At 42.0% G+C, this 23,802-nt stretch overlaps 1 protein-coding gene across 3 annotated transcripts in view; it reads right to left on the reverse strand.

The window, feature by feature from the left end:
• Positions 1-1,055: 1,055 nt before the first annotated feature.
• The window catches only part of borcs6 (BLOC-1 related complex subunit 6), a 33,678-nt gene continuing 10,931 nt past the window's right edge, over positions 1,056-23,802 (reverse strand). For all 3 annotated transcript variants that reach the window (XM_056273684.1, XM_056273683.1, XM_056273681.1), the window contains 3 exons: positions 17,636-17,799; positions 13,983-14,066; positions 1,056-5,288 (listed from right to left, as the gene is read on the reverse strand). In XM_056273684.1, the coding sequence (XP_056129659.1) occupies positions 5,163-5,288; positions 13,983-14,066; positions 17,636-17,799 (374 nt within the window). In that variant the 3' untranslated portion in view covers positions 1,056-5,162. The remainder of the gene's footprint in view (positions 5,289-13,982; positions 14,067-17,635; positions 17,800-23,802) is intronic.

A 23,802-nucleotide genomic window follows, 5' to 3' on the forward strand; every position in this document is an offset into this window, starting at 1 on the left:
AAAAAGGTTGAAAAAAGGCAAACTTAGCACAAGAAGTCCAACGCTTCCACTAGAAATACAAAGGCAAAATTGCATGACATTTTCTAAGTGATCCAGGGTCAGCTAGTACCAGTCCTGCTTATGTGTCCTCAAACAAGACACCAAGTCCCAGACAGCTGCAGGGATATACATATACAGCATACCCAGTTCTGCAAGTCCAGCACCTTTACAGGATTTACCAAGGGACCATGGCACTAACAATGCCCCAAAACCTACTTCTAGTGCCGCCTCGTGCCCTGTTAGGTGTGGGGCTTTCAACTGTGTGCCATCAAAGGCCACGAGTATTAAGAGTTTCATTCAACCAAATGCTACACCTGCCGATTTCATCAAACAGTTCATCTCTCATGAGGAGGGTGAGCTAATTGATGAAATTAGCTAGTGTAGAGTTTGTTTGGAGAGAAAACCTGCATACCCTTGGGGCTTGATGGCACAAGTTTAACAACCGCTGCCTTAAACTTAATCTACTTGAAGTTGAGTAGAGGTAAAGATTACCTGGCAAGCATAAAGTTCTCACTAGAACTCACAAAACTAGTTAGTCTTAGGTGTCCAAACTGACACAATTGCTGTGGCTGCTGGGTAATATCTAATGCCAGATGCTTTCAAAACAGTGTTGACAATGGTACAAGTAAAGAGGACCATGGTTTAAACCCAGTCAGCTAACTAACCCCCTCTGCCTGAGCTTGAGAGTTCAACACTGGTCACAACAATTGTATAATCAAGGCTCTCCCAGTGAGGTTAAATTTGCTTCAAGTGTCTGTTACATATGCAGTATCTGTTGATTCAGAGGTCACTCTTGCTTTGAGGGAAAATAGCATTTCAGTATACACTATACAGCTGTATGTACTTCAAGGAGCCACATTTTTATTTTTTACAATGGTTTAAATCCATTTTTTTTAAATTTTTTCCTCAATCACCCAAGATACCTCCAAATCATGTACATAAGAAAAACTTGTGGTATATCATAAAACTTGTTGTATATTATAAAAAAATGGGACTGAAGACTTCTTATTTTTCAGCTCATGTAAATTTATTTTTCAATAAAATATACACTCAAGACGAACAGTAGCTAAATCAATTTTTAGTTACACAAAGATTGTATGTACACAGGCGCATCTAATTGTACAATAGAATATCAATCATGTAATGAAGAAGATTAAGTTCCCTCCCTAAACTCCTATCCTGAGCATGCTTCTTCTCAGCAGTACCTTCTCTAAAAGGTTTACAGATGCTTCCTCCTTTTGCAGGAAGCACCTAGTCTAGGTTGCACTGGTACTTTGAAGGGGTAGTACTCACAACTTTACAGAACTGGTATGGTTTCAGGAGAATTCAGCAACGCCAAGGGAATCCAGGCTTGGTGATGCCAGATTGCCATCTTCACTCGCCAAATGAATTTGACAGTTGAAGATCTTCAAGAGTGAGCTCAATGAAACGGCATGCTGGTCAATCAGAGAGGAGGGCTAACATTTGTCATACAAGGACAGGTTTTCATTCCACCTAAACATCCTACACCCACTGATTTTCCTTTTTAGTTCCCCTCTGGTTCACGTTGTACTAATCAGCAACTGAGCTGGTGTCATGGTTCACAGGAACAAAAACTGGCCTTCCATCATGGCACATAAGTGTATACAGATATGTATATTGTATATAACTTTTTCCTGCCCTTTTTTTTAGACTTACTTGACATGTCTTCTCCTAGAGAGGTCAAGGGGGAAATGAGTGACAGACAAAACATTATTCATATGGAGTCCAAAGTCCTGTCTGAAACCCTAAACCTAAACAATGTCCTTAATTCATGAATTTTAAAGGCAGGCGGATACAGAGCCATACCTTAAGAGCTCTAACTGTGTGGCTTTACACTGTAACCAAAGCTCAACCATGCACCTGCAAAGATGCTGCTTTAACTAAGGTTAAAAAATTGAATGTTTTCATAAACAGCTTTAGTAAGCACCAATGTTGCAACCAGGGTTTTATTTGTAGGAGTATCTTGACCATCTGTTGTATGGAAGTGGGTAGGTATTGTACATTTAATGGCTTGAGGGAGTTCCTCAACTTTAATTTTCTAAGTTTTGTTTGGCGTAAGACCCAATAATAGTGTTGGACTGCGGCCTAAGCACACAAAAAAGCCATCATATAAGAGCCATCACAATGTCAAAATTATCCAGCCAAAATAATCGAACACATTGCCAACCCATCAATAATAGGTTACAGGTTTGATTTAAATAGTACCAAAAATCTAGAATAGTACTAAGATCTAGTACAAAGCTTTCTACCAGTGCAAAGATAAAATGTTCTTCGGTAAATACAAGATGATGCTCTGTGAGAGCAAATGGCTTTTGGTTGGTGCGGAACAGCCAACCTATGCTGCAATCACTGGATATCTGCGACCAATTTCAGACAGAAGCAAGTAGTCCTAGTCCTCACCTATACTTGTTTTAAAGTCAACTGAACCTCCAACCTGCCATTGATTTAGATTTGCAGATAATGTCATGAGTGTGTTCAAATTTAACAAGTGCCTTGGTTCAATTTTCCGTGGCTGAAATTAAGGCTTCTGTCCAAATTATTTACTGTTGAACAAATAACTTGACCTCATCACACTATCTTCAGAAAACATGTTTTAAGCGGTCATGTGTCATGCTAGCACTGGAACAAATTAATGGCATTGTTGTCAGTATGGCTTTCCTGTGACTGGACATGTTTGTTTCAACAGTCAGGGTTTTTTTCAGCTTCAACTCGATACAATTAGAAGTTAGTAAAAATAAATCAGTTAATTTACAGGTGCTTTCTATGATTTATAAATTAACTGTAGTCAATACAAAATAAATTAAGGGTTAAGAGTTTTGTCCAAAAAATAAGCTAACATTTATACAAATAGTTACCACTGTAACATGATTGTGGTGTGAAAGTAAAGTCCAATGTGCGTTACTACCAAAATAATCTGTCAGCCTAGAAGTTCTACTTTAACACTAGTTGTGGTTTTGCAGATTAAAAAGGATAGTTTGGAATTTTTGAAATGCATTCTACTTTCTATTGACCACAAATGTCAATCGATAGATTCCTGCAACCTAGCTAAATGGCAATGAAACTCAGCAGGGAAAGTTATTCTCATTCAGTTCAAAAAGCACTCTAGAGTTCACCTAAAGCCAACATAATATATCACACCAGTTTATGATAGTGAATTTGAGTGGTTATATCAAAATATTAGCTTTTACTTACCGGTATTTGAACCCTGGAGTACGTTTTTATAACTGCATGAAAATTGGCCACCTATCTATGTTGACTTGCATTGCACTGGCAGGAGCAGTCCAGTAAGTACAGGATGGATGAACATGAAAATGGAGACCAGTGGTTAACAACATTATGGTGAGTGGAGAAAAGGAATATACTTTAAAACTTCTGAACTAACCATCTATGAGCATTTTTGAACAGAACTTTTCAAATAGCATTTACTTTGGTTAAAATGGCTTCAGATAGTCGGGGGCGGGGGAAGCTTCAGGTGGGGTTGACTGATCTGTGCTGCATGAAATATTCATATCTAGGCACCTGATAAAGTCAAAACAAGAGCACCTGAAACATTGCAAATATAAAAAGCCCTTTAATAGGCTACATACAATGTTTTTCCAGATATGTGTTCAACTCAGGACTGACCGCGCAACAATACTTTTTTTTAATGTGAAAACAAAAGCAGCATTACCACAGAAAGAGAAACAAGCTTTTAACCCCCCCCCCAAAATGTAACATTAATCATAATTATGGTCGAAGTAGCTGTATTCTACCTATATTCCAAGGAGTGCTCTGATGAATGCTGAGAGTATTCTGAGAATTCTATGATTTTTTTTTTTGGTCTATTCTTGACAGGCTATTGCCTAAATGATCGACCTTACCTATGCACACAATGAGGGGCAGACAAAAGAAGAGGGTAAGGTGACTCATTCCTCGTGATACTGTTATTTATAAATAACATGTGGCTGGTGTTTGCTTCAAGGTCACAGCACTGACATTCTGAATGGAGGATTGCCGGCTCAACATCCTCAGACCGGCTGAGAGAAACTGGGCATGAAAAATGAAATGAGTGTACACTTGAACTTCCCTCTACATCTACTATTAACACAACTTTGAGCAATGCATCCGACCTTCAATCATTCCAGAACATCGGATCAGGAGCAAACAATAGAAATTTTGGCTGTACTGGGCTGCTCCAAATAATGACCACTTGGAACTGAGAGTATGAATCAGAGTACTACTGTTGCTACTCAGAAAACCTTCTAGGGTAAATCAAAGACACATAAAAAAAAAGTTTCCATTCCTGTGCAAATCATGACATTGTCTTCTGAACAGTTCATACAAGGCCTCTTCAGAGAGACAGCGAGAGACAGCGAGAGAATGCCCCTGTGTGGAAAGCAGAAGTTAGTGCAACCTGGACCAAGCATGGATGGACGGAGAGAAACCCACAGTCCTTCAAAAAGAAAAAAGAAATCTTCTGTTAATGGGGAGAGAGGAGCACTTATTCATGCATCTCCAAGGAAGTGTATTGTGTTTATGTGTGTGGTTTGTAACCGTCATTTGTAACTGTCATTGGGGATCCAGGAAGCATAACAGATGTATGGTGCATGTTTATTTGTGTGTATGTGAGTCACTTCACCAAGTATCTCCAAAAACGTGAATTTGTGGGGTTTCAATGCAGGACAACTCCAGCAGAGGAAGTTGGCCTTGTTTTATTAATGGTCAGCCCCCAAACCGATTTTAGAACTCCTAAAATGGGCTCTACCACATAGATATGGTAACCCTCAAACATGATTGGTTGGCTTGATGAGGATGAGGAGGGATTAGAAGCAGCAGTCATCCAGTATGATTATTAGCTGTGAGTCCCGGGATCAAAAGTCAGCAGTAAAGCATCTCACTGGTTGCCAAGTGCCCAAGGAGCACATCATCACTCTGGTTGCTAGGAGGACTTTCAGGGGCTGGATGGCTTGCAAATTCTCCAGGGCAGTTTTATTTTTGTTGCCTATTTGTGTGATACCTGCAGAGAGGAGAGGGTTAGTTGCAGGTATCCTCCAGGGTTTTCTGGATGCGCTAGATGTTGAGTCTATGCAGTGGGGATGCGTATCAGCTCCAGATAGGTGGGGTTACTTGCAGATGGCTTCCAGCGCATCCAGGGTGCGTTTGATGTCACGAATCTGTGCGGCCAGGGTGTGTATGGGCTGCATGGAGCGATCCAACTCCTCACAGCGAGCCATCAGCGTGTACATTCCCTGTAAGAACAGGGATATGAAGAAAGTGATAAGAAAGGAATGCTTTGGAAAAAGAATCGAGCACAGTCGAGACTATATAAGCCTGATTCATCCTTATAACAAAAGCATAAAGAGCAGTGAACTTAGTCAAAATGACGCACTTGTTGTATAATCTCTAGTTGACAGGAAGTGTTTACCTTAGTTGCACATGAAGTTGCAGACAACCTGACCTTAGTTGCATGAGGTTGCAGACAACCTGACTTTTGAAACAATGCAGTATTTTGGAAGATGTGATTCTGTCCAGGATTGTGTGAATTAGAACTTATAATTTGGTATTTTGGTGCATGTGCAAAGGTGAGTGTGTACGTGCCATTGTGTCAGAAGGGGATTTGGACAGACAACATGTGGATCTGTTCAGATGTAAAATAACAGCAATGTTTAAGAGTTTGAAGTCCAACTAAATCAAAATAATCAGATTGGTGTGCTCTGTAATTATTTTATGACTCATTGCAAAATGGTATAATTTCAGCACAAAGTTAATCCCCCCCCCATCCAATTATTTCGGTATGGTAAACAAAGCTGCCATCTTTTTTATTTTTAATTAACAGAACTGGAACCACTGATCTTTCGTCTTCTATTTTTTTTGGCTGATTTGCATAATTTCCAGCAGTGCTTCCAAATGCACTGCTAATTTGATATGCACTGCCATCCTGACAATGTGAGAAACATGAGTAACTTAAGAGCTGTTGGACAATGTCTATCTTAATATAGCTCAATAATGATAATAGCAAAAATAGTAATATAATAACGCTTTTATTTCATACAGTTCTTTTCAAGATACAAAGAAGCTCAAAAAGAACAAAATCAAAAACAAGTGTAACTGCAAGCAGCGATTCTGGGGTTCAAGCCAACACAGACCATTAGAAATTGAAAACTTCAACAACTTAATTAAAAATATCCACCAAGTTTGGTGATGTTTGGAAAAACTATCATTGTTTTATGGCCAAATTTGCACCAGGCCCATGCAGGTGTATAGAACTGACAGCGCACCCTATTGAACAATTTCAAAATAGTTTTACACACGTTTTGTTTTATTTGTGTATGCCAAGCCCCCCCCCCTCCTTTTTCTTTTGCATTTGTAGCACCCCCTAATTTTAGATTTGAATGAAATTTTCAGGGTATGTTTCAGGTACATGTGTAGACATATTCTGCAAGTTTTCAAATGTTTAGCCCAACAGTTATTGACTTTGGTCTATTTATGTGCTGAGCCATGCCCTTTCAAAGTTCATTTGTCAATATCTTGAAAACTAATTATGATATAAACAAGCTTTAAAACAACTTTTGATAACCTTTGGCCAATAATGATCCACAGACAATTTGGTAACAATTGGACCTATGGTCAAAATGTCAAAATGTCAAAAATGTGTTTTTCAAAGAATTCAAAATGGCAGAAAATCTAGTCAGGTGGACTTAAGTGGTTCTTCGGCAAAATTGTAGAATGAGGATAGATGGATGTCTGAACCAAGTTTCGTCTAAATCGGATTTACGGCATAGAAGTTATGACTTTTCAAAGTTCAAAATTTTGACCTTTAATTATAGTGCCCCTCTCAGGCTGATTGGGGTCATATTTCATGGGCAGCACTTGCACACAACTTCAAATCAATAGGCCACGTCTCATGTCTCTACCATTTACCATCTCACAGGAAGGCGGCAATTCCAAGATCCAAGCCAACACAGACCATTAGAAGTTGAAAGCTTCAACAGCTTAATTAAAATATCAACCAAGTTTGGTGATGTTTGGACAAATTGTCATTGATTTATGACGAAATTTACACCAGGCTCATGCACATGTTTGGACGTGGTGGTGCCCCTGTTGAGCAATTTCAAAATAGTTTTACACATGTAGTTCAACATCATTATGAAACATATCTTGTAAGTTTTGTAATGATTGGACAAACAATTTCTGATTTACAGTCTGATTTGTGTTATGCCATGCCCATTTTTTTTTTTTTTTTACATTTGCAGTGTCCCCTAGTTGTGGGTTTGAATGAAACCTTCAGGGTATGTTTCGGTTACCTATGTAGACAGATACTGCAAGTTTTGTAATGTTTGGCCCAACAACTGTTGACTTTGGTCTATTTATGTGCTGAGCCACACCCTTTTGAAGTTCATTGGTCAATATCTTTAAAACTAAATAAGATATCAACAAGCTTTATACAACCTCTGATAAGCTTGGTCTAATAATGATCCACAGAAAATTTGGTAGCAACTTACAGGTTAGAATATGTCAAAAATGTGTTTTTCAAAAAATTCAAAATGGTGTTAAAACTAGTCAGGCGGACTTTGGTGCTTCTTGAGGCAAAACTGTAGAGTGAAGACAGATGGATGTCTGTATCAAGTTTCGTATAAATTGAACTCGCGGCTTAGGACTTACGACTTTTCAAAGTTCAAAGTCTTGACCTTTTATTATAGCGCCCCCATACGGCCAATTTGGGTCATATTTCATTGGCAGCACTTCCGCATAACTTCCAACTAATGTGCAAAATCTTATGTCTCTAGCATTTACCATCTCATGGGAATTTGCGTAAACATTTCCGAATAATAATAATAATAATAAACCAGCACAAAAACAAAACCTAACCAGCACAAAATCAAAAAGGGTTAAGCCCTCCGAGCTTGAACCCTAATAACATAGAAATCAAATTAAAAAAAAAACAATAAATACATAAAACTATAAAATACACAAAGGATAAGAATGAAACAGAAGTTAATAATGAGAGGAAACACAGAAACAGAAGGGAAGGTACTGACATTTTTAGACAACAAATATACATTTAAATAGTGATTTTAGGGACTTCTTGAATGAGGTAAGTGAATCATAATTGCTAATGTTTTGGAAGAGAGTCTAAGTGATTGGGCTGTACATACCTAGGTTTGGTGTTTCAAACCCCGAAACAAAGCTCCTTCATTTCATGATATTTTACTGGAGAGATTAGAAAAACGGGTCCGCCTATCTGGGCCAGTTCTGAACTGGTTTAGAACCTACCTACAGGACAGGCAGTTCTCTGTGTCCATTGAACACTTTGCCTTGGACAAAGTGGGTATTATGTGTGGGGTACCCCAAGGTTCGTTTCTTGGACCATTGCTATTTAATCTCTATATGCTCCCACTCGCACATGTTATACAGAGACACAAAATCCATCCATCTATCCATTATCCAAGCTGCTTATTCTACTTAGGGTTGTGGGATGCTGGAGTCATCCCAGCAGTCATTGGGCGGGAAGCGGGAAGACACCCTAGACTGGCGGCCAGGCCATCACAGGGCCAACACATTCACACCTAGGGACAATTTAGTATGGCTGATTCACCTGACCTACATGTCTTTGGACTGTGGGAGGCAATCAGAGCACCCAGAGGAAACCCACGCAGACACGGGGAGAACATGCAAACTCGACACAGAGGATGACCTGGGATGACCCCCCAGGTTGGACTACCCCGGGGTTCGAACCCAGGTCCTTCTTATTGTGAGGCGACCGCGCTAACCACTGCTCCACAGAGACACAAAATAAATTACCATAATTATGCAGACAATTCAGAACTATACATATCCCTATCCCCTGATGACCTAGATCCCATACATTCCCTAACTCAGTGTATTGACGATATTAATCTATGGATGTTAGAGAACTTTTTACAATTGAACAAAGACAAAACAGAATACTCATTTTTGGTGCAAAGACTCAGAGACAGAATTGCAGCCTATTTCAGTTCTCTGTCCCTGGAGTGCAAAAGCGAAGCTAGAAATCTGGGTGTAATCATAGACGACGACATAAAGTTCAAGAGCCATATCAACCATCTCACAAGATAAGCCTTCTACCATCTTAAAACATCCATCCATCCATGATCTATACCCGCTTATCCAATTCAGGGTCGCGGGGGGGTGGAGCCTATCCCAGTATGCATTGAAGCTGGGATAGGCTTGGGGCATAAGGGGCTTTCTATCAAAACCAGTCTCTGAGAAATTAATCCATACATTTATAACAAGTAGACTAGACTACTGTAAGGGTCTATTCACTGGCCTCCAAAAAATCAATTGTGCAGCAACTACAGTTAATTGAAAATTCTCACCGGAACTAAAAAGTATGACCAAATCACACCTGTTCTTAGATCTCTGCATTGGCTCCCTGTCAAAACTCGAATCGATTTTAAAATTCTGTTACTTGTATACAAAGCTCTAAATGGCCTTGCACCTCAGTATATAAAAGACATGCTAATTAGATACAAACAAGCAAGTACTCTCAGATCCAAAGGTAGTGGTCTTTTAACCACCCCCTCATATTAACTCCAAAGCAGGGGAAGCTGCCTTTTGTATTTACGCCCTAAGTAGATGGAATGCCCTGCCTGAGGACCTGAGAAAGGCCCCCACACTGAACACTTTTAAAAGCAGGTTAAAAACTTTACTTTTCACAACAGCCTATAGCAAAGTTCTTGGTGTGTGTGTGTGTGTGAGAGAGAGAGAGAGAGAGGGCATTTTGTATATTCTGATTTTTGTATATTCTGCTCCAAATTCTGTATAATTGCACTAACACCTTTTGAAGTGCATATTTATTTTCCACATTTGCACTTTTAAGACTGTTTCGATTGTACTGTCACTTTATGTAAAGCACATTGTGTTACCTGTGTATGAAATATGCCATATGAATAAAGTTTGACTTAACTTGACTTCACTTCAGAGACTTTCACAGATCAATCGGCAGGAAGCATGAACCCGGCCTATGGTGTTACCTTTTCGTTAAAGTAGACCTCTGAATCTGCAAGATGTCTCTCTTAATTTAACACATACACAAAGGGGGTCAGTGGTATTCTCAAAAGCCAGTTTGTGAGGGGAAGGTCATGGATCAAAACCCATCAGTGGGTAAAAATTAAGATGGAATACAGGTAAATGAGAAACACTACTCTGTTCTTTTACATCGACTGTCCAGGTGCCACTGAGCAAGACATCTATACCTAGTGGCTCCAGTGGAGTTGATATCGATCAACCGGTTTAATATTACCATGCCCTATGAGGACTGCCTTAAAGCAATAAATAACATTACCAACCTCAAGAATGATACCTGACGGCTCTCAGATGAAGTGCAAAAAAAGGACTCTCTTTTATCTGATTTTATTGACACAGAAGCCACACAGTCCAAAACTATCTCGGTTATGAACTCAGCCATTTCCGATACCATCCTCTGGGACCCATCATCATTGCTGGCCCTCCCCCTGCTCCACTCTCAGGCTACCTGGTCGGGCGTGGTAGTCAAAAGTGGCAAGACAGAAAGACCCAAGCTGCCTCGCCTCCGCCCATAAACCTGTCACGTCGTTTTACCATGCTATCAGCTGATGCTGTGGTTCACCATGTTGATGCCCCCATGACTGATACTGTTCCCATGGCCAATGTTGCTCCCTCCCATGTGGAACCAGTCCCTGCTCCAGCTGGGACTACTCCTGCTGCAAAGGTTGCTGCGGTGGCAAACCCACTTACTACTGCTGTTGCCACCACGGGCCCCCTGCACGGGTCACCCTGCACTGTCGGGCAGGTTGGTCACTCCCAGTCCCAATACTGCTTCCTTACGCCAACAACATTCATTCCCCCTCCCCCAAAGATTGTCCCTGACAGTGCTGTCAATCAGTCACCCACTCCTCTCTTCCCTTCACTACCTTGATCGTTGGGGATGTCATAGTCCGAAACATCTGTTGCGTAAATGCAATCACGTGCTGCTTTCCTGGAGCTACTACCCATCAACTACTACTACCCCATCAAAAAAAAAACTATCAGGACTCCTGGATTTATTTCCGACAATTACGAAAGTAATAGTCCATATCGGCTCTAATGACACTGCCCATCAGCAGTCCAAGTTGACAAAAGATGATTGTAGCCATCTTTTTAATCTCTAACAGTTGGGGAAAAACTGCTTTTGTTTCTGGCCCAATTCCCACACTGGGACACAGTGTGGGGCATTTTAGCAGAATTCTCAGCCTTCATACTTGGCTCCAGTCCATGAGTATAGCGCACAACAATGGTTTTATCTTCCTCTGGATCGCCACCTTGCCGTGGTGGAGAAGCTTGTGTGTATCAATGATCCCAAGAGCTATGCCGTCTGGAGCTTGGCTACTGATAGGGTCACCCAAGGTGGCTTGGTCAAGGGGGAGGTTCCAGACGAAGCACAATCCAACAAAGATCTCAACGGCGGAACTGGCGGAAGATGTCTCCAGGTCACAACAGCAGTGAAGGTAGACGACACAGACTACCTTCAGCAATACAAAGATGCTCTCATCACAGCCAGGTCCACCTACTACTGACATCTCATAAACTCTAGCTCCACCAATGTCAAGGATCTCTTTCCCACAATAAACAAACTTCTCAAACCCAGTAACAATACCTACAATTCCTTCACATTTAACAAGTGCAACGCTTTCCTTTCATTTTTCCAAACTAAAACTGACACTATCTACAGCAATCTGACCCCCCCACCCCCACTCAGCCCCTGTCAGATTTCTCCCCGGTGTCCTAAATTGAGCTCTCCAACCTCACTGTAGGAATGAGAAGCTCCACTTGTTTCCTGGATCCTATCAGATCCAATCTTGTTAAGGACTGTCTCCCAGCTATCTCCTCACTCATCACTGAAATCAATAATGCCTCCTTCAGCCCTGGTTCAGTCCCCTATACATTTAAACCGCTGTCACCCCATCTTCAAAAAACCTGGACTCAACACTGATATCATGAGCAATTTCCGGCCCACCTCTAATCTTCCCTTTCTGTCAGAAATACTGGAACGTGTTGTTACCGCCGAACTCAAAGCTCACCTCATTTCCAACGACGTGTTCAAACCAATTCAATCTGGTTTCCACTCACAGCACAGCACAGAAACAGTCCTCCTTAAAGTCACCAAGGACCTCCTCCTCTCCTCAGACTCTGGCCACCCTCAGCATTCTCATTCTCCTTTACCTCACAGCAGCTTTCGACACCATCAACCACACCATTCTTCTCTCCCGCCTTGAATCCTCCCCCAGCATCACCGGTACTGCCCTCTCCTGGCTTAAGTCATGTCTCACAAACAGAGAACAGTTCATCAGCATCAACAACTGCCCCTCCTTCACCACTTCTCTGTCCCAAGACATCCCCCAGGTTTCGGTGATTGGTCCTCTCCTGTTCATCTTTTAAATGCTCCCCCCCTCGGTAACATCATATGTTGTCATGGTCTCCACTTCCACACCGATGATGTCCATCTCTACATCTCCACTAAATCCATCACCACTGCAACTCTCTCCACTCTGACCAACTGCCTCACTGAAATTAAATCATGAATGCAAGCCAAGTTCCTCTAACTAAATTGTGATAAATCTGACATGATCATCATCGGTCCCAAATCACTTACCAAAACCACTCACGACCATAGATAACTCCACTCTGCCTCCCTCCCCACACATCCACAACCTCGGAATCATTTTCGACAGCAACCTCTCCTTTAAACACCACGTCAATCAAATCATCAGTACTACCCTTTTCCACCTAAAAAACATAGCTCATCTCTGCCCATCACTCCCTTCTCTGCTGCCAAAACTTTGATCCATGCCTTCAACACATCCAGAATTGACTACTGCAACAGCATTTTCTATGGCTCATCATCCAAAGTCCTAAACAAACTCCAGTACATTCAGAACTCTGCTGCTCTCCTGCTTTCCCACTCCCACTCCTGTGACCACATCACCCCTGTACTCCAGAACTTCTACTGAATTGGATCCACATTGTATCAAATTCAAAGTACTTCACAAATCCCTCCACAACCAAGCCCCCTCCTACCTCACCAACCTGCTCCACTACTATACACCTTCCCTCTACCCTCGCTCCTCCAATGCCAACCTCCTGTCTTCACCACACAGGACGAGCTATGGACCTAGGGCGACAGAGTGTCCTCCGTAGCTGCCCCGTCCCTCTGGAACTCTCTCCCCAAACACATCAGAGACTGCACCGATCGGTCTATGTTCAAATCATTAATCAAAACTCGCCTTTTCAGAATTGCTTTTAATGTGTGATTAATGTTGTGTATTTCATATTTTTATTGTGCTGCTTTTATGTTCATTTTAACTTATGTAAAGCATCTTTGAGTACTCTGAAAAGTGCTCTATGAATAAAATGTATTATTATTATTAAAAACCTTTGTTATAATCCTGAAAATTGTTTCTGTTTATCTTAGATAAACTAATGGTGCCGTGTGGTAATTGCAAATGTGTTTTAACCCTCCAAGTCCCTTTGAAATAGAGACCAAGTTGCCAATGCTGTTGTGTCAGCACCTTCCCCACTGCTAATAAAACATGGTTGAATATTGGGTTGAGCTACTGATGTTGCCGAATCTGTTAGTAAAGGCCTTCTTCAAACTTACGTCTTCCATATCTGCTTGCTTGCCAGAAGGACTTTAATACTTATTTAAACTCACGACCTGCTGTCTTCTTTTGCACGCTACTCTGAAGACTAAAAAATGTGCCATATTATTTTCCCCAGGAAATGCCTATCCAGAACAAGCCATTAAAATAAGCAACTACTAGCTCTTAGGATTTGGTTGTTTGTGGATTAGCTATATACACCAGTGATAGACAGTATTGAAAAGGACATTGGTTTGCATGTAAAATTCAGGATTCTAGTTTAAATAAAAATGAATGAAAATGTGTCACCTTTATACTCATGTCCACAGACTCCCCCAGACTGTCCACTGAATCTCTGTAGGTCTGGATATATCCCACACTCAAGGCGGTCATCTGGAGGAGAGAAAGAAGTGATACATAAAAAAATGGAGACAGAGAGAGAGAAAGAGAGAGCAAGAGAGATAGTTTGCTTGGATAGTGACTTAATTGAATTATGTCTACAGATTTTAAGAAAAATCAATTTCCATAAAACATTAAATGTCTCTAAAACGAAAGATGACAAACTCCGAGTAATGATCATGAATAATGTACACCAAGTGTTGAAAGCAGAATTACCATCAATTTCTTCCATAAAACAGTCCAACCAGGTGAATGAAGGTGAAAGCTGATTGTTCTTATTGATGGTAATCCTCTGAATTACAGGCCTTTCATTACACAGAACCTATCAAGTGAGGCGTATTTACATACTTTCATTGTAATGACTTAACTGCCATGTAGCATAACCACAGTAACAATAGCACAACATTTGGCATTCACCTTATTTGCTTGTATACAAATGATTCAAAATACTTGTGTTTGGCACCATATGATTTGAGAATGTATCCCCCACAATTTTCCATCACTGATGATGTGTCCAAGTATGTGCATCCGTAGATGTATTTAACAACTGAAACTTTCTGAAACCACCAGTGACGATCAGGAGTAGACTGGGTAACAACCACAAAAAGAGTGAAGACAGCCAGAGAGACAGAGGACGTTTGGAGAGATGGCAACCGTGGAGGGGCAGGTTGGCAGCCCAAACCACATCTTTTGAAAGGAAGAAACCCACACTAAGCTACAGAAACTTCAATGGAAATATACCTACAGTGGAGCCCGAGAGGGGGGATGAGCACCCCAACCGGACAGACCTATGGTTAACAACACAGGACAACTGCCTAACACAACAAGAGTGCTTTGTACTTGTGGAAGGAACTGCAAGAATGAGAGAGGCTTGAAGATTCCCCAGATCAAGATGAGATGGTTGACAGTGGAGCCAATGACAAAGTGCACAGGAACTATGCCTGGTGAGACGCAGGAGGAGCCAGGCCTGAGCCAACCCACAGCCCCTGGAACCTCCAACTGTCAATAGCAGCTACAGTCAGCACTCCACTGGTTCATGCAAGAATCCGAAGGCCCCAATCCAGCAAGAAGGCTGAGGGGCAGCAGTTCGGCGAGGATTTGGATCAGGTGCTGGAACTTATTGCTAAGGGTGACACAGACCAGCGGCTGAAGATGATGGCCACCATCATTGTAAGTATAGCTGCAGAGAGGTTTGGGACAGAGGCTGCCAAGAAGGCACTGTCAGTACACACTCTGAATCAGCGAGCAGTCAGGATCCAGCAGCTCAGGAAGGAGCTGAAGTCTCCCAAGAGGCAGTACAAGTCGAGAGGGCAGCCTTGGCAGATCTCAGGGCAATCCTCAGAAAGAAACTCCTAACTCTGCGCAGAGCTGAAGAGCACAGAAGGAGGTGAATGGAGAGGGCAAGGAAGCAAGCAGCATTCCTTGCCAATCCCTTTAAGCTGACGAAGCAGCTCCTTAGAGCAGAAAGGCACCAGTCGGATTGACCTGCTCCAAAGAGGCCATTGATGACCATCTCAAGTGCAAATACAGCGACCTGTGAAAGATCAAGCCCTGAGCACGTGCAACAGACTAATATCACCACCTGAGTTGACAACAGAATTCAACCTGAAGAAACCCTGCCTGAGCGAAGTGGAAAGAGTCATGAGGAGGGTGAGGTCAAGCTCAGCGCCAGGCCCAAACGGAGTTCCCCACAAGGTGTATAAGAACTGCCCAATGTTGCTCTACTGGCTTTGGAGGGCCCTGACAGTTGTTTGGAGAAGGGGAAAGGAGGAAGGTGCTGAGAGCATTAACCAGTTCCAGATCATCTCCTTGCTCAGTGTTGAAGGCAAGAATTTTTTCCAGTATTGTTGCAAAGCGACACTCAGAAGGGAGGCATCCCAGGTATCCCTGGTTGTCTGGAGCACACAGGCGTGGTGACCCAGCTCATAGGGGTAGAAAGAAAGGGCAGAGAGGTCCCGACTGTGTTGTGGCTGGATCTTACTAATGCCCTATGGCTTGATACTCCACAAGCTAGTCGTTGCAGCACTGGAGAAAAACCATATCCCCCTCAAGGTGAAAGACGTCATCCTGGACTACTACAACAAGTTCAGTATGAGGGGCTCCTCTGGCCCATTGACATCCAACTGGCACTAGCTCAAAGAAGGGATTATCACCGGTTGCAGCATCTCAGAAAATTCAAGGCTTGAATTTACCAGTATGGGATCCTCCCAAGAATTCTCTAGCCCCCGCTGATTTATGAGGTCCCCATCTCAGCAGTAGAGGGCTTTGAGCAGAAGGTCACAGCTTCCTTTTGATTGCCACACAACCTAAGCCAAATTACATGGGAGTATTAACAACTCGAGCTCCCTTTCAGCACAGTGAGGGAGTTCATCCTGATGCGTGCACAAAAGCACCTGCAGTACACCGGATCAAGTGACCCCCAAAGTGGCCAATGCAGGGATCTCAATAAAAACCGGGAGTAAGTGGAAGGCTGCTAATGCAGTACAGCAAGCGGAGTCCTGGCCTCAGCACAAGGTCCTAGTGGGAAGAATCATACAGGGCAGGGCCAGACTGAGGTGCACAACATCTGCCCATTATGACATTGCCTGTGGCAAGGAGAGGGGGAGGCTTGTGCAGGAGTAGGTCCGAGCTGCCGTGGAGGAGGACAGAACCAGCAAGGCAGTGGCCATGAAGCAGTAAGGAGCTTGGATGCAGTGGGGGCAGGCAATGGAGCAGAAGGTCACCTGGGAGGACATCTGAAAAGGGAATCCCCAAAGGATCAAGTTATTGATCCAGTGAGTCTACAATGTCCTCCCAAGCCCATCCAACCTGTTCATATGGGGCAAAGTGGAGACACCAGCTTGCTGCCTATGTTCCAAGAGAGGGACACTTGGACACATCCTGATCTGCTGTTCCAAGACACTGGGTGAGGAGCGCTATCGTTGGTGGCACGGGCCAAGTCCTCAAATCCATCACTGAAGCAATCAGCAGGGGGATCAACGACAACAGGCAGGTCTGCTCAACTACCAAGGCGATCACGTTCTTCAAGGAAGGAGTATGGCCAAAGCAAAACTCCAAGCCCTGCTCTGTTGGCCTACTTCCCACTGCACGAGACTGGGTGATCAAAGTTGACCTGGAGAAGCAGCTGAAGATCCCAGCCCACATCACCCAGATCTCATTGAGACCACACATCATCCTTATCTCTGAGGCCACAAAGCAGATCATCCTGCTTGAGCTCACTGTACCTTGGAAGGAGAAGATGGAAGAGGCACAGGAGAAGAAGAGGGCAAAATACCAGGAGCTGGTAGAGGACTGTCGCAGGCAGGGGTGAAATCAAAGTGTGTGCCAATTGTGGTGGGCTGCAGGGGATTTGCAGGGCAATCCCTGGAAAGGCCTATGGAACCCTGGACATCACAGGACCAAACAGGAGGAGAGCCATCAGCAAAAACAGCGAGGCAGCAGAGAAAGCCTCTAGATAACTCTGGCTGAAGAAAGGACACAGTGTTAAAACCTTTTGGGCCCTGATCTGTACTTTTTATAGAGTCAGAGGTGAAAAAACTCAAAGTGTCTCTATACATTCTCACATTCTGGATGGTTCCATTAAGACTACGCATCATAATCTCCACACTGTGTGCCACATCCTGGGTGTGTCTCTGGAGGTCCAATAGGACGGCTGGATCAATGGGCGGGATGTCTGCCGGTCGTCTTGCTGACCCCCGGCTCCTGTGGATGGGACCCGAACAGTCCGCTGGAAACAAAACACATGCGTATACAAACACGCACGCAAACACATACATACACACACACACACACAGTTATATACGATACATATGCCAACATACACAAAGATACAAAGCTACTAGCACAGCATACACAGACACAGACATATATACAAAGATACAAACACACACACACGCAGTTATATATGATACATATGCCAACATACACAAAGATACAAAGCTACTAGCACAGCATACACAGACACTGACATATATACAAAGATACAAACACACACACACACACACACACACACACACACACACACACACACACACACATAGGTTGAAGGAGATGGAAAGACATACTTGTGCATATAAATATGAATGCATAAATATTGACAGACAAACAGAGAAACGCACACACACAAAGGCACATAACACAAAGTGACAGACAGTCACACGCAAACACAAAAAGAGACTTAAAACAGTCATTAAAAACAAGATATCTCTCATTTGAAAAACATGACACTTACAAAATGACTGATAAAAAACATTGAGGGGTGCAATAAGCCCTTGGTAAGAATTTTAGATAATGGTTTCTCGATACTTTGAACATTACTCAGTGAAATTCAGTGACTCTCCCTCCAAAACAGACATAAGAAGGCATTTAGAGAGAAACACCACTGTTTACCATTTTACTTATCATAAGGGAACAATATTTAAAGTGCCACCAGCCCGCAGCCAAATACTGGATAAATTGTGGCCATGGTCGGTAAGTTCATCTACTATGCCAGGCTCTGGCAAGAAATCAACCATTACGCTCCATCAACCTTGGGGATTCTTTATTATTTAAGGATCAAAGGAGATTGTAAAATAGTCAAAAAGTGGCTGCAGGATAAGTTTCCATCTCCGACAATAATTCCAGTAGGACTGCAGCAAAGCCTGATACCAAGCCCTCTAATTTAAACAGCCTCTGAGTCATCTGCCTTAATTTAATCAATAGCTATGATGAGAGAGCCTGCGCAAGGGCATATTAACCTCATTTCTACATAACATGTACTCAAAATAGGCCCATGGTTAATACAGTCATAATACTTTAAAACCCATATTTTAGAGATATTAAAAAAGGAACTTGAAATATGAGTTTTTTGCCAAAATGAACAGAATTAAGCATTTTATCACAGGACTATTCGACTATATATTAAGTAGGTCTTGACATGATCAGGGCTAACTCCAAGTGTAATAAAAGGCAAAGGTATGGTTCAATTCTCAAAGACATCAACCCAATCAAGTTGACAACTGTGACAGTCAAAATGTTTTCTAGGGCCCAAGCACCGAGTGGTGCGAAGGCCCTTATTGTATGTATTATTTTTATTAGTGTTTTTAGGACCTGAGCGCCAGATGGCAAAGGCCCTATTGTTTCTGTAAGGATTATCATTATTATTATTCTTTTTCTTCAAAACTTGGGACATTTTTGAGGTTGTTCCCACGGGGGAAAATTTGGTACACACATTGGTGCTTGTGACAGTTACTCAGGGACAGAGACTTGGCCCTGGGTGTGGCCCAGGGACTCCACAGCTCCCCCATATGTCATTGAGGCTTGTGCCCGGCATATACAGTGCATCCGGAAAGTATTCACACCCCTTCACGTTCCCCACATTTTGTTATGTTACAGCCTTATTCCAAAATGGATTAAATTCCTTTTTTTTCTCATCAATCTACATACAATACCCCATAACGACAAAGCGAAAAAGGTTTTTTTGAGACATTTTTGCAAATTTATTAAAAAATAAAAAAAAGAAATATTGCATGTACATATAAGTATTCACACCCTTTACTCAGTACCTGGTTGAGGCACCCTTGGCAGCGATTACAGCCTCAAGTCTTCTTGGGTACGAAGCTACAAGCTTGGCACACCTATATTTGGGGTATTTCTCCCATTCTTCTCTGCAGATCCTCTCGAGCTCTGTGAGGTTAGATGGGGAGCGTCGCTGCACAGCTATTTTCAGGTCTTTCCAGAGATGTTCAATGGGGTTCAAGTCTGGGCTCTGGCTGGGCCACTCAAGGATATTCACAACTTGTCCCGAAGCCACTGCTTCGTTGTCTTGGCTGTGTGCTTAGGGTCGTTGTCGTGTTGAAAGGTAAACCTTCACCCCAGTCTGAGGTCCTGAGCGCTCTGGAGCAGGTTTTCATCAAGGATCTCCCTGTACTTTGCTCCATTCATCTTTTCCTCGATCCTGACTAGTCTCCCAGTTCCTGCCGCTGAAGAACATCCCCACAGCATGATGCTGCCACCACCATGCTTCACTGTAGGGATGGTATTAGCAAGGTGATGAAAGGTGCCTGGTTTCCTCCAGACGTGACGTTTGGCATTCAGGCCAAAGAGTTCAATCATGGTTTTATCAGACCAGAGAATCTTGTTTCTCATGGTCTGAGAGTCCTTTAGGTGCCTTCTGGCAAACTCCAAGCGGGCTGTAATGTGCCTTTTACTGAGCAGAGGCTCCCATCTGGCCACTCTACCATAAAGGCCTGATTGGTGGAGTTCTGCAGAGTTGGTTGTTCTTCTGGAAAGTTCTCCCATCTCCACAGAGGAATGCTGGAGCTCTGTCAGAGTGACCATCGGGTTCTTGGTCACCTCCCTGACCAAGGCCCTTCTCCCCCAATTGCTCAGTTTGGCTGGGCGGCTAGCTCTAGGAAGAGTCCTGGTGGATCCAAACTTCTTCCATTTACGAATGATGGAGACCACTGTGCTCTTCGGGACCTTCAAAGCTGTAGAATTTTTTTTTGTACCGTTCCCCAGATCTGTGCCTCAATACAATCCTGTCTCGGAGGTCCACAGACAATTCCTTTGATTTCAAGGCTTGGTTTCTGCTCTGACATGCACTGTCAACAGTGGGACCTCATATAGACAGGTGTGTGCCTTTCCAAATCATGTCCAATCCATTGAATTTACTACAGGTGGACTCCAATCAAGATGTAGAAACATCTCAAGGATGATCAGTGGAAACAGGATGAACCTGAGCTCAATTTTGAGTGTCATAGCAAAGGGTGTGAATACATGCAATATTTCAGTTTTTTATTTTTAATAAATTTGCAAAAATTTCTACAAAACCTTCTTCGCTTTGTCATTATGGGGTATTGTGTGTAGATTGATGAGAAAAAAAAGGAATTTAATCCATTTTGGAATAAGGCTGTAACATAACAAAATGTGGGGAAAGTGAAGGGTTGTGAATACTTTCCGGATGCACTGTAGTTTCACCTACATACACCAAATTTGGCAGGCATGTGGGTCTCCCCAAGACAAACAAATTTGGAATGTACATTGTATTATTACCCAACAGGAAGTGAGTTATTTTCGATTTTGTGCATTTTGACATGTTACAGTTTGAAATACTCTTCCTGGACAGTTCATTGGATTCATGTCAGATTTGGCGTATATGATGTCAAGATGTTGCTGATTTTAAATTACAAATGGAATTTTGATATCTTACAAGGGGTTGAAATGGCAAAACACATTTATGTCTCGCCATACACACAGGACATGTGTCACAAATTCGCCATGCATTGCTTGATCTGGCTCAAACTTCACAGGCTATGGATTATGATGGTTATGATGATATCCAATGCTCAAAGTGACTCTCTGGTATAGTGCCACCATTTGGCAAAAGCAAGACTGCCTTTGTCATTGATCTCAGCAACAGTGCTCCTAGACGGTCCATTGGATTAATTTCGAATTTGGTATACATCATGAAGTCACGGGTGTCCTGATTATATTTTGTGAAGGGATTTTGACAAGTTGAATTGTGTAGCCATGGGGAAAGGATGAATTTGGGTACCTCTGAACAGATTCTGATCTCTTTCACCATTCTGGTGAGCAACATATTTTGCAGGAGAATATCACATTTTGATTTAACTGAGAACAAAATCATTTGCAGATACAGGGTGCCAGGAGGCAAATTTGTAATTAGTGATATTGGCTACACATATACAACTGACTTCAACTTGACTTGCTATACTTGATGACATCAAGGAGGACTTTGAAGCTGCCTACTGTGCTCTTGGTGCAAAGCCACCATTTACACTTTGCCACATAGATAATTGCAATCAGATGCAAAACTAGGGCAAATTGCACTCGGCTGCAAAACTTTATGGGCGTTTGTGCCCATAACATGCAATATCTTGAGACAGGGCAGATAGCGGTTGCAAGTGATGCACAATTCATGGTGCTATTAGTGGCCGCAACTCATTCTTGGTGAATTCATCTGTCAATAGAGTTTGAAAAAAAAATGAGACATCTGCAGATAGACACTAATGAAACAGGAGGGAGAGTTAGCAGATAATTAGAACAGTTATACTTACAATTAAATTTGATCTCTTTCAAATCAAACATCCCATGATATGAGTGGAAGTATTGTTCTTGTAACTGTATTTATAGCCTTCTTTTTTTTTACTCGAATGTAGCTTAAGCATGTCATGTGATATGCTACTTCAGTACAATTCAACAACAAATATTACTGAGACAATACAGAAAATTGCAGGGCATTTAATATACAGGAATTCACATTATAGACACTACCACTGACTATCCCTGTAACAAATTGGCCACAATTTTGAACATTGATCATACATGGTCCAGCCATATACTAGGTTTTGACCTAGTCATGTTATAACTGTCATGGAGAACAATGTTAAAAGTGGGCTGGTACTAAATGACATAAGCGACCATTTACCTCTATTTGTCATATATTATTGTCAACTAAAGAGAAAGAAGGAGGAAAATTGCTACAGATATGTTAGGGTAAGAACGGATGAAGCAATAAACAAGTTCGGGGATGACCTCTTAAAAGAACAGATGAAAAAGGTTTATGTAGAGGATGTAAAAGTCGCATATGAGACATCTCTAAAGAGCCATTTACCACTGATAAACACTGCTCAACAATACCATGTAAACATAAATGTAGCTCTAACAAAAAGCCTTGGATAACAAAGGCTTACAAAAAGCATGCAAAAAGAAAAGCAAATTCTACAGACTTCATACAATTTAGAATAAAGACCGCTGAAAAGCAATACAAGGTTTTAGAAAATATGTTGACAATTATAATGAGACAAGTCAACGGCTACCACTCCCTCCGACGCATGCGAGGGCCTTGCAGCTTTAATCATGTGCCTGCTGTGCAAAGCAGACACATTATTATTCGTCATACTTATTCCAATACTTATTCTTCCATACAAATTTCGGCGTGTAACTATAGTCCCGCAGCTTTGAGAAAGACCCCGCGAATTACACATCGAATGTGCAGTTTGAGCAGGAATGGTGCGCTATGACTTTTCCTCGTGACTCGAGTCAACATATGGTGATAAAAAAAAAAAAGGAAACATTTCCCATAGAAAAACAACACTAAATCATCATGAAAATGATCAAATCCAACCCTCTTTGGACCCACATTACTTCGTCATAGTTTAAGGTAGAAACGTGGTTGAAACTTTAAGACTTCAGAGCCCGTTGAACTAAATCAATATTTTGATATCTAGTACGGTTTTTGCAAATTCGCAGTTTAAGGTTTTTTTTTGGGTTTTTTTTAGACCGTTTCAGAGTTTATAATGGGTGCGTATTGGGTGGGCTGTTCAGAGCTAGAGTGCACATGACCCACACTGCCATGCCTGAAAATTTTCCCAAAAAAACTCATTTCACCTCTTTTAATTCCCACAATTTTCAACCCTCAGGGACAATTTATATATCAAAATGTAGAAATTTGTCCTCTTCACCCAGTGTGACTCTCACTGTGACATTACTTAAGGATTTTGAAAAAAATCGCCTCCAAGCACAGAGTGCTGACTAAAATTCCCATATACTGCCATGTCAAACTGAGGTCTAAGGGTCTTGTCAAAAACAAAAATGATGAGTTTTTAAACTGCGACAGCTCCTATACCATAAACAGTAGGTACACACATAATACATCAGCGTCTTCACTGAGGCCTTGTGATGCTCATTTCGAAAAAAATATCACTACGACTTGTACTTTTTGAGCTAT

The sequence above is a fragment of the Lampris incognitus genome, chromosome 2 (assembly GCF_029633865.1).
Source record: "Lampris incognitus isolate fLamInc1 chromosome 2, fLamInc1.hap2, whole genome shotgun sequence".
NCBI classification, from domain to species: domain Eukaryota; kingdom Metazoa; phylum Chordata; class Actinopteri; order Lampriformes; family Lampridae; genus Lampris; species Lampris incognitus.